This window comes from Vidua chalybeata, chromosome 22, assembly GCF_026979565.1.
Source record: "Vidua chalybeata isolate OUT-0048 chromosome 22, bVidCha1 merged haplotype, whole genome shotgun sequence".
In the NCBI taxonomy this organism is placed as follows: domain Eukaryota; kingdom Metazoa; phylum Chordata; class Aves; order Passeriformes; family Viduidae; genus Vidua; species Vidua chalybeata.
Window position 1 is genome coordinate 910,886 of NC_071551.1, and position 22,676 is coordinate 933,561.

A 22,676-nucleotide genomic window follows, 5' to 3' on the forward strand; every position below is an offset into this window, starting at 1 on the left:
TCATGTGCAGAGCATGGGACCCTGAAAAAGCCTTGATTTTAGGGAGCACAACTCAGCACCCACTGACACATCTGTGTGTGACCAACACTATTAGAGAGTCTCAGACTGGGTTTGAAGGAACCTTAAAGGTCCCCTGGTCCTACCCACTGCCAAATGGAGGGACAGTGCTCCCAGTCCCAGAACACTCCCCTGTACCAGCTGCTCTTGAGAGAATTTAAACTCTACCCCAGCTGAAATCAGGGCTGAGCGTGAGGAGAAGCTGGAACTCAGCTGTAGTGACCATCCTGTTCCCTTGCCGTGACAGCAAAATATCCCCAGCTGAAGGATCTCAGGCAGCTCTTGTGGGGCTCCTGGTGGAAAGTGTCCTCACAGGGCATTCCCTCGTCCAGGTAATAATTAGGATTGGCTCCATGAATCACAAAAAAGGCTGATCAATCTCATTATTATATAATTTTTAAGAAACCCATTGCTTTTATAGACAGTTACGATACAACTGGACCTAACTGGCCCACCAGTCCAAACACCATTGGCTAATTCAGAAACCATCCTTTGGTAAACAAATCTCCATAACACATTCCATACATTCACAACAACACGTGCAGCAGGTAAAGAGAAGAATTGTTTATCATTCTTTTCTCTGATCTTCTCACAGACTTTTCCCCAGGACAATGCCTGAGAAAGCTGTTTCTCTCTGTGGCCAGAGAGCTGCTGCCACTAAAGGCAGCAACTGGAGCGAGTCCCAGTGGAGCCGGTGCAGCCCAGATGGCCCTGACATGGCACAGGTTTTTTGAGAGTCTGTACCTTTCAGTATAGAAAGTCTAAAATTCTCAGTATCTAGGACTTTAACAGAAGTGTTTTAAAAAATTATTCTTAGAAGTTGGTTCATCATTGGCCCTTGTGTGTTTAGTTTATTCTGTGCAAAACTTCATTTAGGGGGAAAGTCTCCTGTTCTAGGTCATTAGATGGTGATTTTTGGTTACCAGTTTAGTCCCCAGGGTTTTTTGCTTGTGTGCGTGGGCTTTTAGTTTGAGGTTTCTGTCCATTTTGCCCTTTTGGGTTTTTTGGGTGTTGGAGATTTTTATTTTTGTTTTGGGGTTTGGGTTTTGTTGCTGTTTTGAAGGTTTTGTTTTGTGGAAAAGGGTTTTTTTGTGTCACTTATGGATCTAAAGCTTTTGCTTTGCTTTCAGTGTATTCATACATACATAAAAAATGTGTGTGTGCATTTGTGTGTATAGACACACACTTACATAAAGTTATTATATGTATATATTTATATATAAAGCTATATAATAAATTATTGTCTTGTAACTTCCTCTCAACCACTGCACTTATGGGCAGAAACTCTCATCCTTGGGCCCTGCACTCTGCAGGAGGAGCTGTTTTTCTGATACTCCTTTTCTGTTCCCTATTCCCTGGTATCAGCCCCCATTCAGTGCCATTGGAATGATGGTGGCTGATGTCTCAGTGTCATGGTTTGACACTGGCGCAATGCCAGCACCCCCATGAAAATACACCTTCCCAAATAAATGCTGTGAGATGTTATCAGGAACAGAGCAGAGCAGGCCCAAGCTTAATAACAAAGGAAAAAAAAACTTTATTAAACTACTACTACAAAAGACACACACACACTAAATCCAGGATGAAGACCCTCTAAAACACCCCTCCTCCTCCCAATTTCCAAAACACCCACCATGAAACATCACCCGGGATTCCTGATCAAATTACCACCCTTCAGATAATCAATACTCAAGCTATCAAGGGAGAGAGAAGTCTCTCTTGCACCACAGACCCCCCAGGAAACACAGTTGCCACCTCCTGTGTTTCCCTGTCACACATGGCAACTGCCCAGAGAAAATCTGCCAGTGTGACACTCTCCTTTCCATGTCACAGTGCTCTCACCACTGTGCATGGACAGACTGCCCATAGGGCTCCTTTAAGGATGCTTTGCCACGGACCCAAAGATACAACAGTTCAGCTTCTCATCCTGGGCCTACAGTCCCCCCCATTTTCCCCTGGGGCCAAGGGTCCAGGAACAGAGATCATCTTCTTCCTGAAGACAGAGGGCATCACCATTCCCTTCTCAGCTTTCCTCTGTTCTTGCCATTCCTGTGCTGTTAGAAGCTGAAGCAGGTCTCCTTGGGTCACCACTGCATCCCCTTAAAATGCAGTCTCTATTGCAGGAGAATTTGGTTCAGTCTACGGCTAACAAGAAAAGTCCAGCCAAAAGCTACTCCATCATCTCCTCCCACCTAAAAATTTCTTCTTCTAGCATCTCAGGTCACAGACTGTCTCTCTTCCACTACAAATTGAGGAGGAGTAATATTTTACAACGCCCTCATTTCCCGGAAAGGGTTAAAAGTTCAGACTCCCTGGACGGCTGAAATCTCTGCTCAGCATTCCCAACTCCCACGCTGGGCATCATCCCCCCCCTTTCTGCTTCTCCTCTGCTGGCAAATCTCCAGGTGCCGCCAGGCTCTCTGTCTCTTTCTCTCTGAGTGGGGGACAAAGGCATCTCCGCTTCTCTCCACCCTTCCGTCCGCAGGAGCTGGCTCGGTTCCAGACCTTCAGCCCCTCGGCCTACCTGGACAAGGCCGTGTGCCTTCCCTTCCCCCACCCAGCCCATGGCTGGGCAGGGGAGAGTCTGCACTCTCTGACCACCGGAACCAAAAGAGAGAGTTCTCCTGGGAGTTCTTGCTTTTAACCCCCTGTGTTCTCAGAGGTGTGTCCATACTTTCAGTGGTCACTCCAGGTGCCAATATCCAAAACTGACCACTGATTGGTTTGACCCAACTTCCTGAAAAAAAAAAAATTCAATTCCATGTCAAACCACAAAACTCAGCTGGTAGAAATACGGTTTGTGAGGGTCCAGCATGTTGAAAAACATTATTGCAGTGGGGCTGGGTTTAGTGAGGACATTTGAAAACCATCTGATGCATCAGGAAAAGATAAAGAATAGGACAAAAGTATGGAGTTGGTCCTGTGATCATTCTGACCATGAAATGTGCATTTTCCTCAGTAGCCTTCCATGGACTGTTCTTCCATGAGCTTTTTCATTCCTTTTTTAAACCCCTATAATTATCTGCTGTCTGACCCTGCACATGACAGATTCACAGCTAATTATCTTTTGTGGGAAGAGAAATTCTTCAGTGTGTTCTGCACCTGCAACCCCACAGTTTGGCGTGGTGCTCTTCCATTCTTGTGTTAGAAGTGACACTGAGACATCACACCCCATCAACCTTCCCCAAACTTCAGCACTTTTTCTGCCTATTTCCCAAACCCTTTGGCCTTCCCTGTTCCAGTGAGTTTGTGCTTGCCCAAAGCACCACACAAAAATGCCATTTCAGCACCGAGGACTGTACTGCTGTCAGAGGTTTCATCTCCTGTTGGTTTTGTGATCCCTGGTACCTCTATTCTCTCAGTGCTTCTGAGTTAATGGTTGGACTCAGTGATCTGAGAGATCTTTTCCAGCCTCAGTGATTCCATGATTCCATGCACAGCACAGTTACCTTGTGCTCAGGAGTCTAAGCAGCAAAATCCTTTCTAACCAGTTGTAGTTTTCCCCCCTCTTCTAGTGGTGTTTCTTATTCTTATCCTACCAAAACTAGGTTTAAACCAATTTCCCACACTTTCTGCAGGAACTCTGGACCAGGAGGGGCGGCTCCTCACTGAGCTGACTTTCTCTCTGGGACCAGAGATCTGGCAAAACATCTTTTTAAAAGCCTTGAGCTGCATTCTGAGGACACAGCTCCTTCTTTCCCTGTGGGATCCCTCCTAGAGAAGGAACACCCCAACCCTGCCTCCCCTGCATGTAGGAGCTGAGCTCTCCTTGCTGCTCTAACGATTCAGTAAGGTAACAATATTTTTGTAGTGATATTAATTAGAGCCCCTTGAATGATATCAGTGTCCAGGACTCGCTGAGCAGCAGTTTAAGCTGTGGGTGTTCAGAACCAGGTGCTCAAGGGCTCCTGGAGGTTTTACATCTGCAGGCATTCAACATCAGCCCCTGAGCTGTTTCTTGAGCACTTTGATGGCCTCGGGAGCCTGTGCTGAGCTTCTGCTTTAGAACCCTGGTAACATATCCCAGTTTCCTTCTTTATCCCAGCAGTTCTGCCTGTCTGAGCTGCTTTCTCAGCAGTGGCTGGGACTGGGACTTGACTGTCAATCTCCAGTGCAAGCAGATCTTACTTCAGTCACACAGCTCGACGTGGTACTGTTCAGTCTGGGCTGCAAGAGGCCAAGAAAATCCTCTTGCTGGGCACTGGATGCTGGGCAGGCACTGCCCAGGCTCCCCAGGGAACAGGCCCAGCCCCAAGGCTGCCAGAGCTCCAGGAGCATTCAGACACTGCTCCCAGGGATGCCCAGGGTGGGATTGTTGGGGTGTCTGTGCAGGGCCAGGAGCTGGGCTCTGATCCCTGTGGGTGCATCCCAGCTCAGGATATTCCATGATTCTGATTCTTTTCCATGAGGGGAATTCTGCTGCTTTCCTGCATTCACTGTGTGTGGGGAGAAGGATGCACTGTCCAGTTCAGTGCTTACACCTGAAAAAGCTTGTCCAGCTGCTCCTTAGTGAGGTTTGTGGAATGAAAGAAGCCACTGACTGCATTTTCTTGCCGGCAATGGACTATTATGGGCTGCATTTGCTGTCACAGAGGCTGGAAAGTTTCATTTGTTAAAGGATTTTTCACCCCTTTCACTCCTGTGAACAGGTCTGGTCCTGGGGAAGGATGTGCTGAAGAACAACACAAGTGCAGCAGCTCGTGGAATCATGAAACCATGGAATCATGGAATGGTTTGGGCAGGGAGGGACCTTAAAACTCATCCAGTTCCACCCTAGGGACACCTTCCACTAGACCAAGTTGCTCCACCCTGGCCTTGGACACTTCCAGGGAAAATGCATTCTAAGGCTGCTCTAATAAAAGACAACTTAATTGACAGAGGAGGAGGCACTGAAAAATTCCTTTATAAATCCAGACCAAAAGTGAGGCCCCTTTGAACTCAGATCCCAGCAGATTCAGGCTCCACTGGCACCTTCCTCTGGGCATGGAATCATCGTGCTGCATCATCCAGTGGTCTCTGGAAAGAAAATGAGCCTCTGTGTGAAACCACTTATTCCATACTGTCAGGAGACATGGGGAAGGGTGAGGTGCTCCATGTTTTCCTGCCGGCCCCAGCTTTCCTGCTGAGTCTGCCCTGAAACACTCCTGGCAGGATCTGTGGGAGCGCAGCCCACAGCGGGGCAAGGCACAGCTGGGGATCTCTGGTGCCTGTGGGACACACACAGCTCCGTGGGATGGACACACAGCTCCATGGGATGGGATGGGATGGGATGGGATGGGATGGGATGGGATGGGATGGGATGGGATGGGATGGGATGGGATGGGATGGGATGGGATGGACACACAGCTCTGCGGGATGGGATGGACACACAGCTCCATGGGATGAGGTGTGATGGACACACAGCTCCTTGGGATGGGACGGATGCATCCCAAGGCACAGGGAGAACCAGCTGGAATCATTGCAAGAATCTTTTCTGTCATTTCTGAAAGGTCATGGTGAAAAAGGAAGTTCCTGAAAAATAAACCTCAGCATCTCACCCATCTTCCAGAGGAAACTCAGGAGGAAGTCTGGGAACTATGAGCAAGTCAGCCTCACCTCAGTCCCTGGGAAAGTCCTGGAAAGGGATCCCCATGGAAGCATTTTATAGCCATATACAGGAAAAGAAGGTGACTGGGGCAGCCAGCAGGGCATTGTTGAGGAAAGATGCAAGGAGAAGTGTAAAAAAAAAGCTTTTTTTATTATTTGCCTTTCTATTTTGAGTTCTGTTCTGCACTTTAATGCATCTCCAGTCCAAGAGGGATGTTTCCCTTTGCACTCTCCAGTAGGAAATAGCTCTTGAGAGCCTCTTTAACCTTTGTCAGGGAATTTCAGCTCATTTCCCGCTATTGACAGGGTAAGATTGCCCTCATGTGGCTTACAAGAAAAATAAAGGCAGAAAAAAAATTTAAAATTAAAGGAAGTAAAATAATAAATAAAATTTTAAAATAAAATAGTAATAAAATAAAATAAAATAAAATAAAATAAAATAATAAAAAATAAAATAAAATGAAATAAAGTAGTTTGGCAAACTCTGGTTCCTGCTGTCCTTCTCACAGATATTGCCCCTTCCACCATCTTATCCTTTTGTATTCATTGAGAAGCACCTCAGGGAAGACATGCAACAGCTGCTGTGATTCCAGAAAGGACAAGTGTCCCTAGAGGGACAGACAAATAAGAGAGGACCAAAAAAAAAATAAACAGAATATAGATATGATTGAGGTAAGGATGAAAACATTCCTTGGATTTGTAGAGAATTGATAAAAGATAATACAGCTGCCCTATCCCTGAGCGTGTCCAGGGCCAGGTTGGACGGGGCTTGGAGCAGTCTGGGATAGTGGAAGGTGTCCCTGCTCAGGACAGGGACAGAACAAGATGGGCTTTAAGGTGTTCCTTTCAACGCACCCCTTCTGGGATTCTATGAACTGCAGTAAAGGGCTGATTCAGAGAGAAAAGGTTTCAATAACAGATATGGGGAAGATTTGGACATTTCTGAGGAAATTGTAGAATTTCCCAGGTTTGTAAGGCTTAAGAACGAATCAGACAAGCACCTCCCAGGAGCAACCTGGAAAGAATTGCTTCTGCTTTTGTAGGAAAATGTAAACCTGTAGTTCAATGTAAATCTGTGTGCATCAAAAGAGCACACAGGTCTATCAATGGATGGATCTACCTATCCATAGATAGATCTGTAGATCACCATAAATCTGGATCAACAGATCTGCAGCTCACCAAATTCGAATCAGTAGATCTTTATCTCACTATAAATCTGCTTGGATCAATAGATTTGCAGCTCACTATGATCTGTCTGGATCAGAAGATCTGTGGGCCAGCAGCTGTGTGAGCTGCCCTGTTTTCAGAGGGACACATCTCCTGTAGCTCCTGGTGGCACTTGCACCCTCTGTTTCTGCCCTTTCACTCCCAATGCACTGAACCAAGAAAGCAAGACCCACCCACAGAGCTGCACATTCCAGATGTGAGCTCTGGAGTCAGACCAGTCCATGGCAGGGGCTGGAACGAGATGATCTTTAAGGTCCCTTCCAACCCAAACCATTCCATGATTCTGTCCCTGTGTCCGGTGTACAAAGAATCACAGAACATCCTGAGCTGGAAGAGACTCACAAGGATCATCCAATCCAGCTCCTGGCCCTGCACAGACACCCCAACAATCCCACCCTGTCCAAACACTCCCGGAGCTCCAGCAGCCTCGGGGCTGTGCCCATTCCCTGGGGAGCCTGGGCAGTGCCCAGCACCCTCTGGGGGAAGAACCTTTCCCTAATCTCCAGCCTAAACCTCCCTGACAGTGCTCCAGCCGTTCCCTGGGTGCTGTCCCTGCACACAGAGCAGAGATTGGAGCTGTCCCTCTCCACACTCCAATCTTTAATCTCACTGTACAAATCCCTTCCTTCACTTTCTTCTGCCTTAGGTGCCTCTGTCTATTGTAAAACGCAGGCAAACCCAGTGGGAAGGAATGCTGATGTCCAACTCCAGTTCAGAAGGCTAAATGATTTCTTTATTAGAACTATGCTACAATACATTAATATACTATATAAAGGAAGATACTAAAACTACATACCTACTTTTCTAACTACCATATCTAACTACCCACAACCTGTGACCCTGTTCTCACTAGTCCAGACACAGGTGGGTTGGATTGGCCATCAGGCTCAAACAGTCATCACCAGAATCCAATCAAGCAATCACCCCAGGTAAACAATTCTCCAAGCACACTCAACATGGAAAAAACAAGGAGCAGAAATAGGAATTGTTTTCTCTTTCTTTCTCTCTGTGCACCTCTATGAAAAATCCTGAGAGAGAGAGAAATGTGCTGCTACATCTGTCACCAGCCCAGGGATTTTCTCTCTCCCAAGACTTTTTCTAGCTAGAGGCTCTTCTGATCCTCCCCTGACTTGTGTCCTGGAGAGACACCTGAGACCCAGGTGTCACAGCAGGGCCCCCAGAGGATCCCCACAGGGAGAGACTGTGTGCATGGGACTGCTGTGACCCACCTGGGGACAGCAGGCACAGCTTCTGGAACACCCAGAGATTATTGTCACAGTCCCGTGCAGAGCTTTATCAGGCAATAAACGTTAACAATCCTCAGCCCAACTGCCAGAGTGCTGCTGGAATGGATTGTTATTTTTATGAAGAAGATGAAAGGCTGGCAGGAGAGAAGGCCCCAATAACCTGGATACCACCTGACTGTACACCCATAGAACTTCACCACAAAGGAGAGTGTTTTGTACCTGGCCCTGTGTTGGTTTTGAGTGACACAGCCTGAGTAATCAGGATCTGCAATTGCCCCTATTTCACACAGAACAAACATCATTCCTGCCATAAACTCTTTGAGGCAGGGCTCCTGTTTCATTGGCATTCATTTGTCCAGGCTCTTTTCCAAGCCATTTCCTCACATCCTGTACTCACAAACCCCACAGGTGACTCTCAGATACAGTCCCTGACTAATTTAACTGAGGGCTCTTTTTTGTTGCTGTTTCTTGTGGGGAGCTGCAAATCTGGGACCCCAACAGAGGCAAGGCTGCCACAGGCCCACCAGGCTCAGCAGCACTGACTGTGTATCTCCAGTAGCTGCACATCAACCCAGTAGCTGCTCCTGGATCTTCCCCATTGACCGCTCCAGACTCCAAAATCTCTCCTGGGCAATTGGCCCAGACCCCTCCCCCTGCAGAGCCTCTGGCAGTCAAATCCTCTGGTTCTCACATCCTCACACGCCTGCAGACTCCTGGCTCCCAAGGCTCTCACCCAGCTGGTCAGCTCCTCTGCCTGGACGCTCCCTGGGTTCACATCCCCACAGCCCCACACAGCTCCAGCCCCTGGCACACCAGCCCTCCAGCCACAGTCCCACTCCAGAGGGGCTCTCAGACCTCCCTGCAGAGGGAATAAACAGTCCCTGACCCAGGAAAGGATTTAGGAATGGAGGTTGATGAGAAGGCAGGTCACGGTGTGCTGGTCAGGATCAGGATCACACTACCCAGTAAGCTCTTAACACAGCACTGGCCACTCTTGTCCCCTTGGCCTTATTTTTTTTTCCCTGTGTTTTTCTCTCTTCAAATTCCATCAACCCCTTCATTTCCCCACCTTTGCTTCCTCCCCTGAACATCCTACAGTAAATCTAAAGAACTTGCCTTCCCATTAACTTAATAATGTTTCCTACATCCCTACACAGAAAGAGAGAGAAAAGAGGGGAGAAAATTCTGTTGGACTCATGGCCATGGATTTCACACCTTTACTACAGAATTGTGGAATATCCTGAGATGGAAGGGACCCACAAGGACCATCCAGTCCAACTCCTGGTCCTGCACAGACCCTCCCCCCCCCCGCAACAATCCCACCCTGTGCCTGTGAGCTTTGTCCAAAAGGATCTTAAAGCTCATCCCGTTCCACCCCTGCCGTAGGCAGAGACACCTTCCACCGTCCCAGGTTGCTCCAAACCCTGTCCAACCTGGCCTTGGACACTTCCAGGGATCCAGGGGCAGCCACAGCTGCTCTGGGCACCCTGTGCCAGGGCCTCCCCACCCTCACAGCCAGGAATTCCTTCCCACTATTCCATCTATCCCTGCCCTCTGGCAGTGGGAAGCCATTCCCTGTGTCCTGTCCCTCCATCCCTTGTCTCCAGTCTTTCTCCAGCTCTCCTGGAGCCCCTTGAAGCTCTGGAAGGGGCTCTGAGCTCTCCCTGGAGCCTTCTCTCCTTCAGGTGAGCACCCCCAGCTCTCCCAGCCTGGCCTTTGTTGACTGGCAGTGACAAAACAGGTTTTGGTCACATCTTCCACATGACATGCCTGAGGTGCCCAGAGTTGCTCTGGGACAGTCCCTTGGCACAGTCTATTTTCTTCCTGGAACAAAGAAGAGAATTCTCTGTCTGATGTTCTGTGAATAACCTTTGTTATTCCTGCAAGTTCCGTGCTGTTCTCCGTGCCTTTGTGTGCTCACTCACCCACATCTGTTCCTGCCAACCTCATTCAGAGCCATCACAAGAGCTCTGTGAAAGTCTGAGTCAACAAGAGATCAAAGAGAAGAAGCAGCTTTAGAGCACACAAAGGCAAATGACACTAGACAAGGGGAATTTAGCGAAATGATTGGGCAGCAGGTTCAGAATAATCATAAATATTTCTTTTTTCACCTACAAATATGCACCACACTTGGTACAAACTTGAAAAAAAAATCTTCCAGAGGTATTAAAAGCCAAGCAGTTCATAAGCAAACTGAGACATGGATCCTTGAAGGTGTCAGAGAAATGTCACTGGATGTGCCTTTCTGAAGGATCTGGAAATAAAGACCCTCCCATGATTAACCTGTCCCTCACAGATGCCCTCCTCACCCTTTTCTTCTCCCCTTTCCCAGATTAAAGAAGTTCATCTCCTTCCACCTGATGTGCCCCAGACCCCTCACCACCTCGGTCATTCTGCACTGGATTTTCCAGGTTTTTTCCCCAGGTATCTCCCAGGAGAGGGGTTGGACATCTATCCTGAGATACCAAAAAATCAAAATTGCCTGGGGTGAATCACCTGAGTACAATTCAGGACCCTGCAGGGACACACCAAACTGAGGGTATTTGCTATTTAAAGCAGCTGAATGCTAGCAGGAATACTGGGATTCACTGTGTTACCTCATCCACTGGGACAGCAAAGCAGAATATTTACTGATCTGCTCAAAAAGTGTCTTAACATGACAGGACTGAAAACAGCAATAAAATACATCTATCATTAATTCTGATTCGTGAAATACAATGAAATACCCCTGATGGTGAAATATCCCAGGCAGAGGAGAAGATGGGATTTGTCTTTCAGACTCCTGGGGAAAAAAAACAAAGATCCTGGAAAGATCTAAGAGTATTCCTATCCCAGTGATGATAGTTTTTATCAGAACATGGCAGTGATGCAAAATATTTAATGCAGATTCTCCTTGGCTATGCTGTTGCTTTTATGGCCTTTTTATTGCTTATAAACCAAATCACGTCATTGCTGGTACTTGTCTGACCCTTTAGTTAAAATGTTACCCAAGGACAATCACATCTTTGTGTGCTCAGTGCTTGCTGAGCACTCTGGGATCCTTGGATTTGCGTGGAGTGGGAGCAGAGCCCCACCCAGGGATGACACCAGCCCCACCAATATTGTCTCTAATCCTGCTGCATTTTTTCCATGAAAAGCACAGAAATTTCCTAAAAAAAAAAAAAAAGAAAAAAAAAAAAGAAAAAAAAAAAAAAAAAAAAAGCTTCATTTCAAATTACCAAAAGCTTCTGTTTTTCTATTTCCTAGGTGGGGGCAAGTCAGAAATTCACTGATATTAAACAAAAAGACAAAGGAAGGGTGACTGAGAACTGAAATGGGCTGCTCAGAGAGGTTTGGAGTCTCCATCCTTGGAGATATCCAAAAGTGAGCTGGAAATGGTCCTGGGCACTCAGGTCACAGGGACTGGATCACCCCCATTGTCCTTTCCAACCTCACTCCAGGATTCTGTGAAGAAATGGGTTTGAGCCTTCATATTTTTGAGCATTTTAAAGCAAGGAAACATTTTTGCTGGTAAAACATGTTCTTCTCCTGCTTGCCTCAAATTCTGTCTGGATTTTTCCATTTAGGGAAAATAAAAAAAGACAAAAAAATAGGGAAAAAATAAGACAAAAAAAAAAGAAAAAAATTAAAGGATAAACAAACATTCTGAAATACAGGAAGAATATGGGAAATACAGGAAAAATACATGAAGTGATAATGGCCAGAGGGTGGGAAGACAGAGGTTAATGGGAAGAGAAGCAGATAGACAAAACATTTATGGATAAAAGGGATACAGGAGTGGGACTAGAGGGTGATGTGGGTGGGAATTGGAAAGAAACTATGGGATTAGGATTTTAATAAGATCTAAAGCTGGTTGGTTGAGAACAGTGGTGGCTAGAAGAGGGGGTGAAAATATGAGAAATATGTAGAAATTATAACTTTTAAACTAAGAAAGAATTATCAGTCCAGGGAATGTTGAGCTTCAGCAGAATAGAGGGCGAAATGGGCAGGGAAATCCCACAAGGACCAAGAGAGTCATAGGGCAGGAATGAAAGGGGAGGAATAATGGAAGCTGGGGAAAGAGACACATTACAGAATCAAGGAGGGGAAGAAAAACCAACCCAAACTCCAAAAATTAAAGGAAAGAGTCTGGGGTGGTGCCAGTAGGAAGGACCAGAACTGGCAGCCAATAAGTGAATACAAGGATGTATCAGGCAAGGCCTGGACAAGGCAGAAATTTGTAAGAGCTTAGCAGAGTGAGGAGAAAGGTAAGAGAAATCTGGGGGGAAAGGTGAGACAAATTTAAGGGAGAACAGGCACGAAAGTCTGTGCATCCACTATAAGTGAGAAAAGGGGAAATCCCACCTTCCTGATGACTGTGGACATCAAAACACAGAATTACACAGTGACAAAGGGACGAGGGGAATCAGGGGCTGGGAGTGGTAAGTGCTGGACATAGGGAAGAACTGCCAGTTTCTGCATTATCCAGCACTTCAAGAAGGTCTTGGAATTACAGAACTGATGGAATTTGTCATCTCAGTGCTCAACAGCTGGGAAATAAACTCCAGTGTTGGGAGTTGGCAATAAAGGAGTGTTAATTATGCTGATGTTTAGGCCTGGGGGTGTCAGGGCAGTACAGACCACACTGGCCTTCCTATGGGTCAGAAGGGAAGAGGAAACAATTCGGAAAGAATTCATAAAGCCTAAAAAAACCCTCTGCACGTGCCCAGTGTGAACTGGGATTTGGCATGTGTTAGAGAAAGCTGTGCATGTGTTAAGAAGGAATTTGTGTGTGGTTAAAGGATGTGGATGTCAAGCCTGTGTTTAAGATCATTCGGGCAATCCTTTAATTTGCAGTTGCTCAATCTCCCTTCCAAGCTGCTCATTATTTAATCACACACTCTGAAAGGAAATGGTGTCTAAAACTCTGAATTTACCCGCCTAAAATTTTGTTACATCCCTGACATAAAATCCCCCTTTTTATCAACCAGCTTTCCCTCTGTGCAAACCTCCCCCTGTGTCAGGGAGTTCTCTTGTCCTGGCTAAAGTAACTTCTGTAATTCCCACTGCATTCCATGGGCAGGATCACCCAAGGAAGAGCAGCTTTGGGTAGAACTGCCAGCTGTGGCTGCTGTCCTCATGAACAGCCTCTTGCTCCTACCTCTGCTCAGTGCTTCTACTCCAGAATTTCTTCTGAAGATCCAGTCTAAATTGCTGAAGGCCATTTCCCCTCAAACTGTCACTGCCTGCTCTCATAAAACGTTCAAGCTCTTCATTAGAAGAGCAAAGGACTTTGTTCCAAAATTAATGTTTGCCACCATGATCACAAAAAGCCTTTGAAATCTTTATCCCATTTTTTCTTTGTAACTCAGCCCTAAATCTCCTTTTAATTCCCCCGCTACACCTTGCTGCTGTATCCAGGAATGGGGCAGTTTTGATGTAAATTAAGGGCCAGGAGACCAGCTCCTTTGAAAAGGCCTTTATTAGGTGATCAGCTCTGGCTGGGGGCCCGAGGGGTCGCGCACACCATCGCTGCTCCCTTCGGCGACGCAGAGGAGGAGGTGAGCACTTGTGCTTCACAGCAGAACTGGGACTTCCGTCCTCGAGGGCGTGCCTAGGAAGACGATCAGTAGCTCGTAGACTAGGGTCCTCATCTCGGTCCGGCTACTTTCAGGTGGTGGTGACCTCCAGAACTCGATTGATGGCATGGGAGGACTCTTCCCACTAGGTCTAGTCACTTGGTTCCTCGAGTTTCCACGTTAGTTTGGTGGTTTTAGGCCCTTTTGGTGGATTCTGTTCTGCTTCACCTCATTTGCATACTGCCGAGGTTGTTTCTGGCCGCCATTTTGGGAGCAGCGAAGGCAATGCCCGAGGGACTGAATGAGGGTAACAATAAAGGGATTTAACAAGGGGTAACAGGGGGGTATTATGCAACACCAGTGAACATAGGGGAGCATATAACAACCAGGGGGGTATTACAACAAGGGTACAGTCAGAAGGAACATGGGGAGACATATAGAAGCAGCAAACAGGGGGTGTATTACAACCAGGGCACAACTGGAATGAACAGGGAGAGACATCCACAGTGGGAGACATAACATGGGGGGTACAATTGGAATGAACATGAGGGCACAACAAATATGCACTGAATTCATTCATAACAGTTTTACTACATGGCAGCAGGAGAGCAGAAAGTCCCTTTTTCTCCCTTCCTAGCTGTACAATCTCTCTCCTGCAGCCCTGAGTTATCACCTCATATCAACAGAACTGGTTTGCACATGTTCTCATGAGTAAAGGGTACAGATAAATTTGTGCTGCTCAGTAAGGGCACTGTTGTGCTACCAGAAGTACCCTATAAATCTGAGCAAATTCTCCCAAATAATTTAAAAAGACATCACAGAAAATTATACATTAGTGTTGTTTATGGTTTTCCCCTATTAATACAATGTTAGTCCCTTAAAGGAGCACAAATGTACAGAATAACAGCTATGGGCATGGGCAAGTACTAAACTCCTTAGGAGTTACAATTATACTAAAACTGTCCTGGGTCAGCCCAGCCTGTATGTGCTTAAAACCTGGTTATAGAATTGCAGATCTGGGCATTCCAGAACATTGGATGAGAATTCAGAACCAAGGCCAGGGCAGCTGGCATAGTCAGCAGACTGATCTAAGGAATCCCTGTCTACACCCTGACAGCTGTCCTGTCAAGTGAAAGAGGAGTTTACAAACTTAATGTTACTTTTCTAACATCAGTTCTAGATTTAGGCACCAGGTTCCTGGGATAAGGGTGCAGCTTTGGAGCACTGGCAGCCTTGTAGAACTTGGTTGCTGAGTTGAGGGCCCCAGATGGAGATAATAATTCAAGGTTTACAAGTAGGGGGGAAAAGTTTAAAATCTCTGATACAGACTTGTATTCCTTACAGGGGTCTGGGGAAGGGGCTCAGCCTGGAGAAAAGGAGGCTCAGGGGGGCCCTTCTGGCTCTGCACAGCTCCTGACAGGAGGGGACAGTGGGGCTGGGGGGGGGGGGGGATCAGGCTCTGCTCCCTGGGAACAGGGACAGGAGCAGAGGGAACGGCCTCAGGCTGGGCCAGGGCAGGCTCAGGGTGGACACCAGGAGGAATTTTCCCATGGAAAGGGTGCTCAGGCCTTGGCAGGGGCTGCCCAGGGAGGTTTGGAGTGCCCATCCCTGGAGGTGTCCAAGGAAGGCCTGGATGTGGCACTGTGCTCTGGGCTGGGGACAAGGTGGGAATCAGACACAGAGTGGACTCGATGTTCCTGGGGGGCTTTTCCAGCCTCAGTGACTCTGACATTCTGTGACCACAAACTGGTTTAAGTTCAGGACACAATTAAATGATATCTTTTATTCAGGGAAGCCCCAGACATGAAGCACCTAATATGAGGAAAAAGCAAGTAAGCAAGAAGAGTATCCTAAAACCTAATCTACCACAAAACCCAGCAATAACATTTTTTAAAAATCCAAATTATTCCTAGCTTTTATTTCCTATATAGCATGTAAACATGCGCAGATCCTTTCTTCACAATCTTGCCACCAATAAATAAAACAACAGGCAATGCTTTCATTTCAACGTGATTCCAGCCCTGCTGTTTGGAATTCCTTCCTCCCAAAGGGAGTTTAAAGAATCTCAATACACAACCAGGGAAGATTTCTTTTGCTCCTCTACACCCATTCCCTAAATCAACACCAATCAGTACAAGGAACAGGCTGATTTCTGGCTGTCAAAGTGTTCCTAAACACCATAAATTCATTTTGAGTTAAGTTTGCAGTTCTGCTACAAACTCAGAGGTGTCACCTGCAGACAGGTGGAAGGGAAAGGGATCCAACACACTGGGAATGAGGGCTGAGAAAGGGGATAACCCAGTGCTGCTGTTCTGTGTACAGGAGGCCAAATCACAGACAGATATTAAATATTAAATCTTAATTATCAGACATTAAATATTAGCTATTAAGTATTAGATATTAAATATTATATATTAATACTACCTACTAAAAGGCTGCAGCAGGTACTGAGTTTCACCCAGCATGTTCAAACCCAGGCAAAATAGTAGGAAATGAAACCCAGGGCATTTCCATTCCCGTGCCACCCAACTCCTGCAGCCCTGGAACCTCTCAGAGGAGTCCCAGCCTCCGTGCTGGCAGATCTGCTCTGCTGGTGGCACCTGATCCAAGTGCAGCAGGACTGCAGGGATGTCCCCATGAGCTGGCAGCTGCAGTTTGACTGCAGTGAGAGATGGAGCCCAGAAAAATTGATGGGTGAAAATACATGATCCTGCTATAGAAATGCACAAACTTCCCAGCTGGACATGTCTTCTGTGGGTTCTCCCACCTTGTCAGAAGCAGATGGTGCAGGCAGCACTGGCACAGATCTCACACAGATTGTCCTCAGCAGCCAGGCCTGTCCGGGAGGAAGGAGGGATTCAGTCTGATGCCACGAGAGCAGAGCCACCTGCCAAAGTATTCGGACAGTCCTTTCATTCTTCTTTTATTATTTTGAAGCTATTTGAAAATACCTCTGCTTAAGTAAAATTAAGTAAAACTGGTTTAAGGAATGAAATCAAACCTGAATTCATTGGGATGGGAACATCTGGAGGCAAGAAGACAAGAGGACAGGGAGCATTTCTTCCTAAAGTGTCCCTTATACTGGACAATAGATAAATGCAATATAGTAACATAAAAAGCAAATACTGCAGCAGCAGCAGGCCATGGCAAAGGGAGTTTGGACAAGGGGAAATGTCCTAAGCTGAAGGAACATAGATTTAGATGGGATATTGGGAGGAAATTCCTCCCTGTGAGGGTAGTGAGGCCCAGAGCAGATACCAAAATCTGCTTCCAAGTGCATAAAAATCTGCATTTACAAAAAGGTGCCAAACACACTGGAGTTAAAGGCGCTTCAGGCAGAGATTCCCTGAACTGCAGGGTAGCTGTCCCAAGCCTGGCTTTGGGCTGCTCCCCCTGCACATTGTCTCCTGCACACCAGCCACCCTGTGGGAGGGATTTGGGACCCCCTACCCCTACCCCCAGTGCCAGCCAGCAATGTCACTGCCAGTGCCTGCAGCCCCCACCCCAATTTGTGTTGTGGTGGTTCCTGATGTGGCACCTGGGGACATGGGTCAGGGGTGGCCTCACCCGTGCTGGGGCAGCACCTGGACCCAGTGGTCTCAAAGGGCTTTTCCAGCCTCAGGGACTCCATGGTTCATTCAGGGACTGACCCAGCTGCACAGACAGGCACAAGAAGCAGTTACACAATAGATTATACTGCCATGAGCCAGAGCACTTCAGGGCATCATTAAGAGAGCAGTTAAAGCAGGAGAAACACAGCCAGTTACACCACTCTGTGGCTTGCAAGTGGGGCATGAACACCACTTCATCCTGATCTTGGTAGCCCCAAGGAAAGCAGCTATGAAGGTGGCACTGAAGATGCCATTTGTCTGACACTCCTGCCCCAGAGCCACAGCCCAGCAGGTCTCTGTGGCAATCTGAACTATTTGTGTCGTTCAGAAGCTGCACACCCCTAAAGCAGTGCCTTGGGAACACACAGTTTCCCACGTGCCTTTTATAGTCCAAGCTGTATTTCCAGCACATTCCAAGATGGTTTAAATCAGAATGAGGTCACTGGGAGACAGCACAGCACTGGATCAGGCACATCAGGAGACTCGCCAGACAATATTTGCTATGGGACCTTAATGCCCAAAAACTGGGCAAGAACACAGTGCTCCACAGCAGAAGGCCTACAGAGCAGGTATTTTTTTATTCGATGCTGGGAGTGAGGGGGATGGCTCCACCACAAACTTGTCCATTCTGCCCACAGCACTAGCTTTTATATTTTTTATTTAATGTGCACGTTATACTTTCCTAACCTTCACATTGTAACATTGATATTTTCTGATCACGTGATTGTGTAAGCCCTTGCAGCACGTGAGCGGTTTCTGCACGAGGTGGTCGACAGCCTCCTGTGGTCATTTTTGATGAAGGCTCAGAAGTCTTCCTCAGGCTTGAACTTTTCACCTCTGTTTCTGCGCCTGCTCTATGAGATTGTCTGCTCAGATAGCCAGTGGTTAGCTTTTTGTAATTAGCTTATTCTGCTAAATTTGCTGATTTCTAAAAAGTGCTTAATTCACATACCCATTGTTATATATACACATTATGTTGTTGGCTTTTTGCAAATATTAGCACGAATGTTATATGTATAATGTTAAAATAACTTTGCTTTTATTTCTGCTGTTAACAAAAACTTAGACATAAGTAGTAGTGGTAGCGGATATAGTTCTGAGTAACTCTCTGTTTTGTCAGGATAACATCCAGCGAAGATGTAATGAGGACTCTGCTATTGATATGCCAACTATCAGCATCTGCTGTGTGCAGAAAGTATGGACCAAGGCCCAAACTTGTGATAAGGAAGTGATAAGGAGAAGGAGCCAAAAACCACAGCCAAGAAACATGCATGCTCTAAAAAGCTGGACCCAAGGAGAGGCCATGTAAAACAGTTCCTGGAATAAGTATACTAGTTTATGGATATGAATAAGGATCTATGAATATGCAAAGAGCTGATGTAATGGAAAAGGTATTTAAGGAGTATCTCTGAAGATAACAGTGTGCTCTTGGCTAAGTGCCATGACATACCTGCCTTAATCTTTGCTTTACTGTCTTTGTCTCCTATTGTCCTTTATTAAACTGTTTAAATTTTCACAGGAGAGTGAACGTGTTTTTCACACCTGTTACAAAGTAACTTCCTTCTGCATAGCTACAGCTTTTTGCATAGCTCAAGCATTATCTTGTTGCCTCGGCATCACTCTCTATTGCCATCACTCCGTCTGTAGCACCCTCATTTTTCACACACCTCGTTCAGGTTCCAAGGGCTCCTGTTAGAAATGGATCGCTGTGCCCAGGATAAATCCCATTCACCTTTGGCCTGCAGGCCGCACCACCGAGCAGCAGAGCTGCGGTCCCACCGCTGCCTGTCACTGCCTGTGACCGGCTGTCACTGTCTGTCACTGCCTGTGACCGCCTGTGACCACCTGTCACTGCCTGTCACCGCCTGTGACCACCTGTCACTGCCTGTCACTGCCCGTGACCGCCTGTCACTGTCTGTCACTGCCTGCCACTGATTGCCTGTCACTGCTTGTGACCACCTGCCACTGATTGCTTGTCACCGCCTGTCACCGCCTGTCAATGCCTGTCACCGCTTGTCACTGCCTGTCACTGATTGCCTGTCACTGCCTGTGACCGCCTGTCACCGCCTGTCAATGCCTGTCACCACCTGTGACTGCCTGTCACTGATTGCCTATCACTGCCTGTCACCGCCTGTGACCATCTGTCACCGCCTGCCACTGCCTGTCAATGCCTGTCACCGCTTGTCACTGCCTGTCACCTCCTGTCACTGATTGCCTGTCACTGTCTGTGACCACCTGTCACCGCCTGTGACCACCTGTCACAGCCTGTCACTGATTGCCTGTCACTGCCTGTCACCGCCTGTGACCACCTGTCACCACCTGTGACCGCCTGTCAGCGCCTGTCACCGCCTGTGACCGCCTGTCACTGCCTGTCACCGCCTGTCACTGCCTGTCACTGCCTGTCACCGCCCGCCTCCACCCACCCTCTCCAGCTGAGCCACCGCCTTCATCCCTAGGCCGAGAAGTGTGGTGGCGAGATCATGCTCCAAGCTGGGGTCAGGGATGGCTTCAGGGGGGAAGATGCCTTTCTGAGGAGAGAGACTCCTTCCTGAGGAGACAGGTTCCTTCCTGAGGAGAAAGGTTCCTTCCTGAGGAGAGAGGTTCCTTCCTGAGGAGAGAATTTCCTTTCTGAGGAGAAAGGCTCCCTTCTGAGGAGAGAGGCTCCTTTCTGAGGAGAGAGGTTCCCTTCTGAGGAGAAAGGCTCGTTTGTGAGGAGAGAGGCTCCTTCGTGAGGAGAAAGACTCGTTTGTGAGGAGAGAGGCTCCTTTCTGAGGAGAGAGGTTATACTGCGGTTCTTTGTCCTCCCCCAAGAGCAAGCCTAGAGTGCCGCCATCTTGGGAAGGATGGCGCCCGGGCCACCATCCCGAGAGTGGTGTGGCGTCATTTCCCGCACTCTGTCACCATCTTGAGTGCGGCGGCGCCGCGAGGTTTGTGGGTTTTTTCCTGCTCCGCCATCTTGAGTGTTGTGACACGTGATTTCTACTGCGGTCGCCATCTTGAGAGTGGAATGACGCCAATTCCTGCAACGCCGCCATCCTGCGTGACTTGTCGGGTGACTTCCTGCAGCCGCAGCCCAATGCCACCTGGCAGCCGCACCGCTGGTCCGTGGGCTCCCTGCAGTCCTCGCCCGGCACTGCCAGCACAGCCGGGACCCGCGCCTGGTGCTCCAACGCTGTTCCCGGGCACGGCGCGGGCGCCGGGGCCGGCGGGAGGCGGCGGCAGGCGCGGAAAGCACGGTGGCGGCGGCCCGAGGAGGCACTGCGCGTGCGCGCGTTTCGCAATTGCAGTACCGCTTTTGATCTGCGGGAGGGGCCAGAGAGCGCTTGGGGCAGTGCGCATGCGCGCCTGCCGTGGCTGCAGTGCCGCCGTTGGCCTGCGGGTGGCGGTCCGAGCCGCCAAATGCGCCGCGCATGCGCAGTGCCCCGCGGCCGGCGCAGGCCGCAGCAGCGCTGGAGGCCCAGGCGAGGTTCCGGACTTGGTGTTCCAGTGATGCACAAAAAACTTCTGATCGCACAGAGCTGCTCCTGTTGTCTTCGTTGAGGTCATATGTTCCCCCCTTTTCGGGCCCTTTACTGTTTAATTTATATATACAGAGGTTATATTTGTATTTTCAGTTTTTACATATATCTGTATTTAGAATTCCTTATTCCCTAAGATCCTTCATGTAAAACAGTAGATACGGGGTTGTATTGGAAATAAATTTTTATATCTTTTTTTCTGCATATATATGAAGACATAAGAAAAGTTACCATTTTTAGTATTTTTTGCACATGATTCGAGACAAACACCCACAGAGGAACAACACTGCATGGAGACAAAACCAACTGTGTGCGCCAGAGCCACCAAAAACCTGTCTGGGCCGCGAGGACAGCGCCAGAGCTGTCAGCGGGGCCCAGCAGGAGCAGGGGGATCGCTCATCCCTGCTGGACATCTCCCTGCCCCGAGGAAGGATTAATCCTGTCACGCGGGAGAAATTCCTGCAGCAGGGCTGCTCTGTCATCCGGAGACACTGCCACACCTCAGGAGAAGGAGGAGAGAAAGAGAAGAGAAAGAGAGAAAGAGAAAGAAGAGAGAAAAAAGAGAAAGAAAGAGAGGAAAGGAAGAGAAAGAAGGGAAGGAGGGAAAGGAAGGGAAAGGAGGGAGAAAAGGGAGGGGGGAGGAAGGGAAGGAAGGAAGGAAGGAAGGAAGGAAGGAAGGAAGGAAGGAAGGAAGGAAGGAAGGAAGGAAGGAAGGAAGGAAGGAAGGAAGGAAGGAAGGAAGGAAGGAAGGAAGGAAGGAAGGAAGGAAGGAAGGAAGGAAGGAAGGAAGGAAGGAAGGAAGGAAGGAAGGAAGGAAGGAAGGAAGGAAGGAAGGAAGGAAGGAAGGAAGGAAGGAAGGAAGGAAGGAAGGAAGGAAGGAAGGAAGGAAGGAAGGAAGGAAGGAAGGAAGGAAGGAAGGAAGGAAGGAAGGAAGGAAGGAAGGAAGGAAGGAAGGAAGGAAGGAAGGAAGGAAGGAAGGAAGGAAGGAAGGAAGGAAGGAAGGACAAGGAGGAAGGGGAAGATGCCAGCTGCAGCAAGAAAGCACAAGTCTTGTAATGGGACAGAGAAACTCAGAAAAGACAGGAACAAGAAAAATAAATAAGAGAGAAGCAGCAGTGTAGGGGAAGGGGAGTAGGAGAGACATCGAGAACCACAGAACCATTTAGGTTGGGCTAGAACTCTGAGATGATCCAAGTCCAAGCATTAACCCAGCAGTGCCAAGTCCACCACCAAGCCACCTCACTTGAAGGCAGCACCACCTGCCCCACCTGGGGAACTGTGCCTGGATGCACAGGAGAGAGCAGGCCAGGGAAAGGAAAATGAGGACAGGGTGCCAGGATGGAGATGAAGAAAATAAAATGAATGGGCAGCACAACACAGAGGAATTAAAAAAATAATAAGGGCAGGGAACAGCACAGAAAGACACAGCAAGATAAAATGGTACAGAGAGCAGGACAGAGCAACCGAGAATAAAAAAGAAGGATCATGAATGAGGCAGGGAGGACAGGTAAAAGGACAGAGCAGAAAAGGACAGACAGATAAAAGGACAGAGCAACAGGGAAAGATTTTCAGGGAGGAGGACCCTGAGCCCAAATGAGAACGTGAGGGGCAGTGAGCAGGACAGAGTGGTAAACACACACTATTTTTATTTCCTTCATATAGATTATCTCTTAGATTTTCAAGGTTTTTATATATAGGAAAGTTATATTTCTATTTTCAAACCCTATCTAATTATATTGATAATTTCTTATATTCTAAAATCTTGTATATAATAGATATAGTCTTCTTTTGAAATCAAGTAGTATATCAATTAATAGTACTTTATATACAAAAATGAGAGACTTAACCATTTTTAATGCATAAATCAATATG

The 22,676-nt window shown here is 47.7% G+C and overlaps 1 protein-coding gene and 1 long non-coding RNA gene across 8 annotated transcripts in view; one reads left to right on the forward strand and one right to left on the reverse strand.

The window, feature by feature from the left end:
- Nucleotides 1–13,699: 13,699 nt before the first annotated feature.
- Nucleotides 13,700–19,788, reverse strand: LOC128798802 (uncharacterized). The gene is made up of 3 exons (XR_008434549.1): nucleotides 17,974–19,788; nucleotides 16,443–16,511; nucleotides 13,700–13,972 (listed from the first exon to the last, which is right to left on the reverse strand). It is a non-coding gene; the product is annotated as an uncharacterized LOC128798802 (long non-coding RNA).
- Nucleotides 19,789–19,806: 18 nt separating this feature from the next.
- Nucleotides 19,807–22,676, forward strand: part of FHAD1 (forkhead associated phosphopeptide binding domain 1) — a 29,455-nt gene continuing 26,585 nt past the window's right edge. For 2 of the 7 annotated variants that reach the window (XR_008434548.1, XM_053962640.1), the window contains exon 1: nucleotides 19,807–20,827. Coding sequence is in view for 4 of the 7 variants with exons in the window: in XM_053962640.1 (XP_053818615.1) it covers nucleotides 20,697–20,827 (131 nt within the window). In the remaining 3 variants the exon portion in view is untranslated. The remainder of the gene's footprint in view (nucleotides 20,828–22,676) is intronic. The other 5 variants (XM_053962637.1, XM_053962638.1, XM_053962641.1 and 2 more) reach the window with 4 other exon arrangements.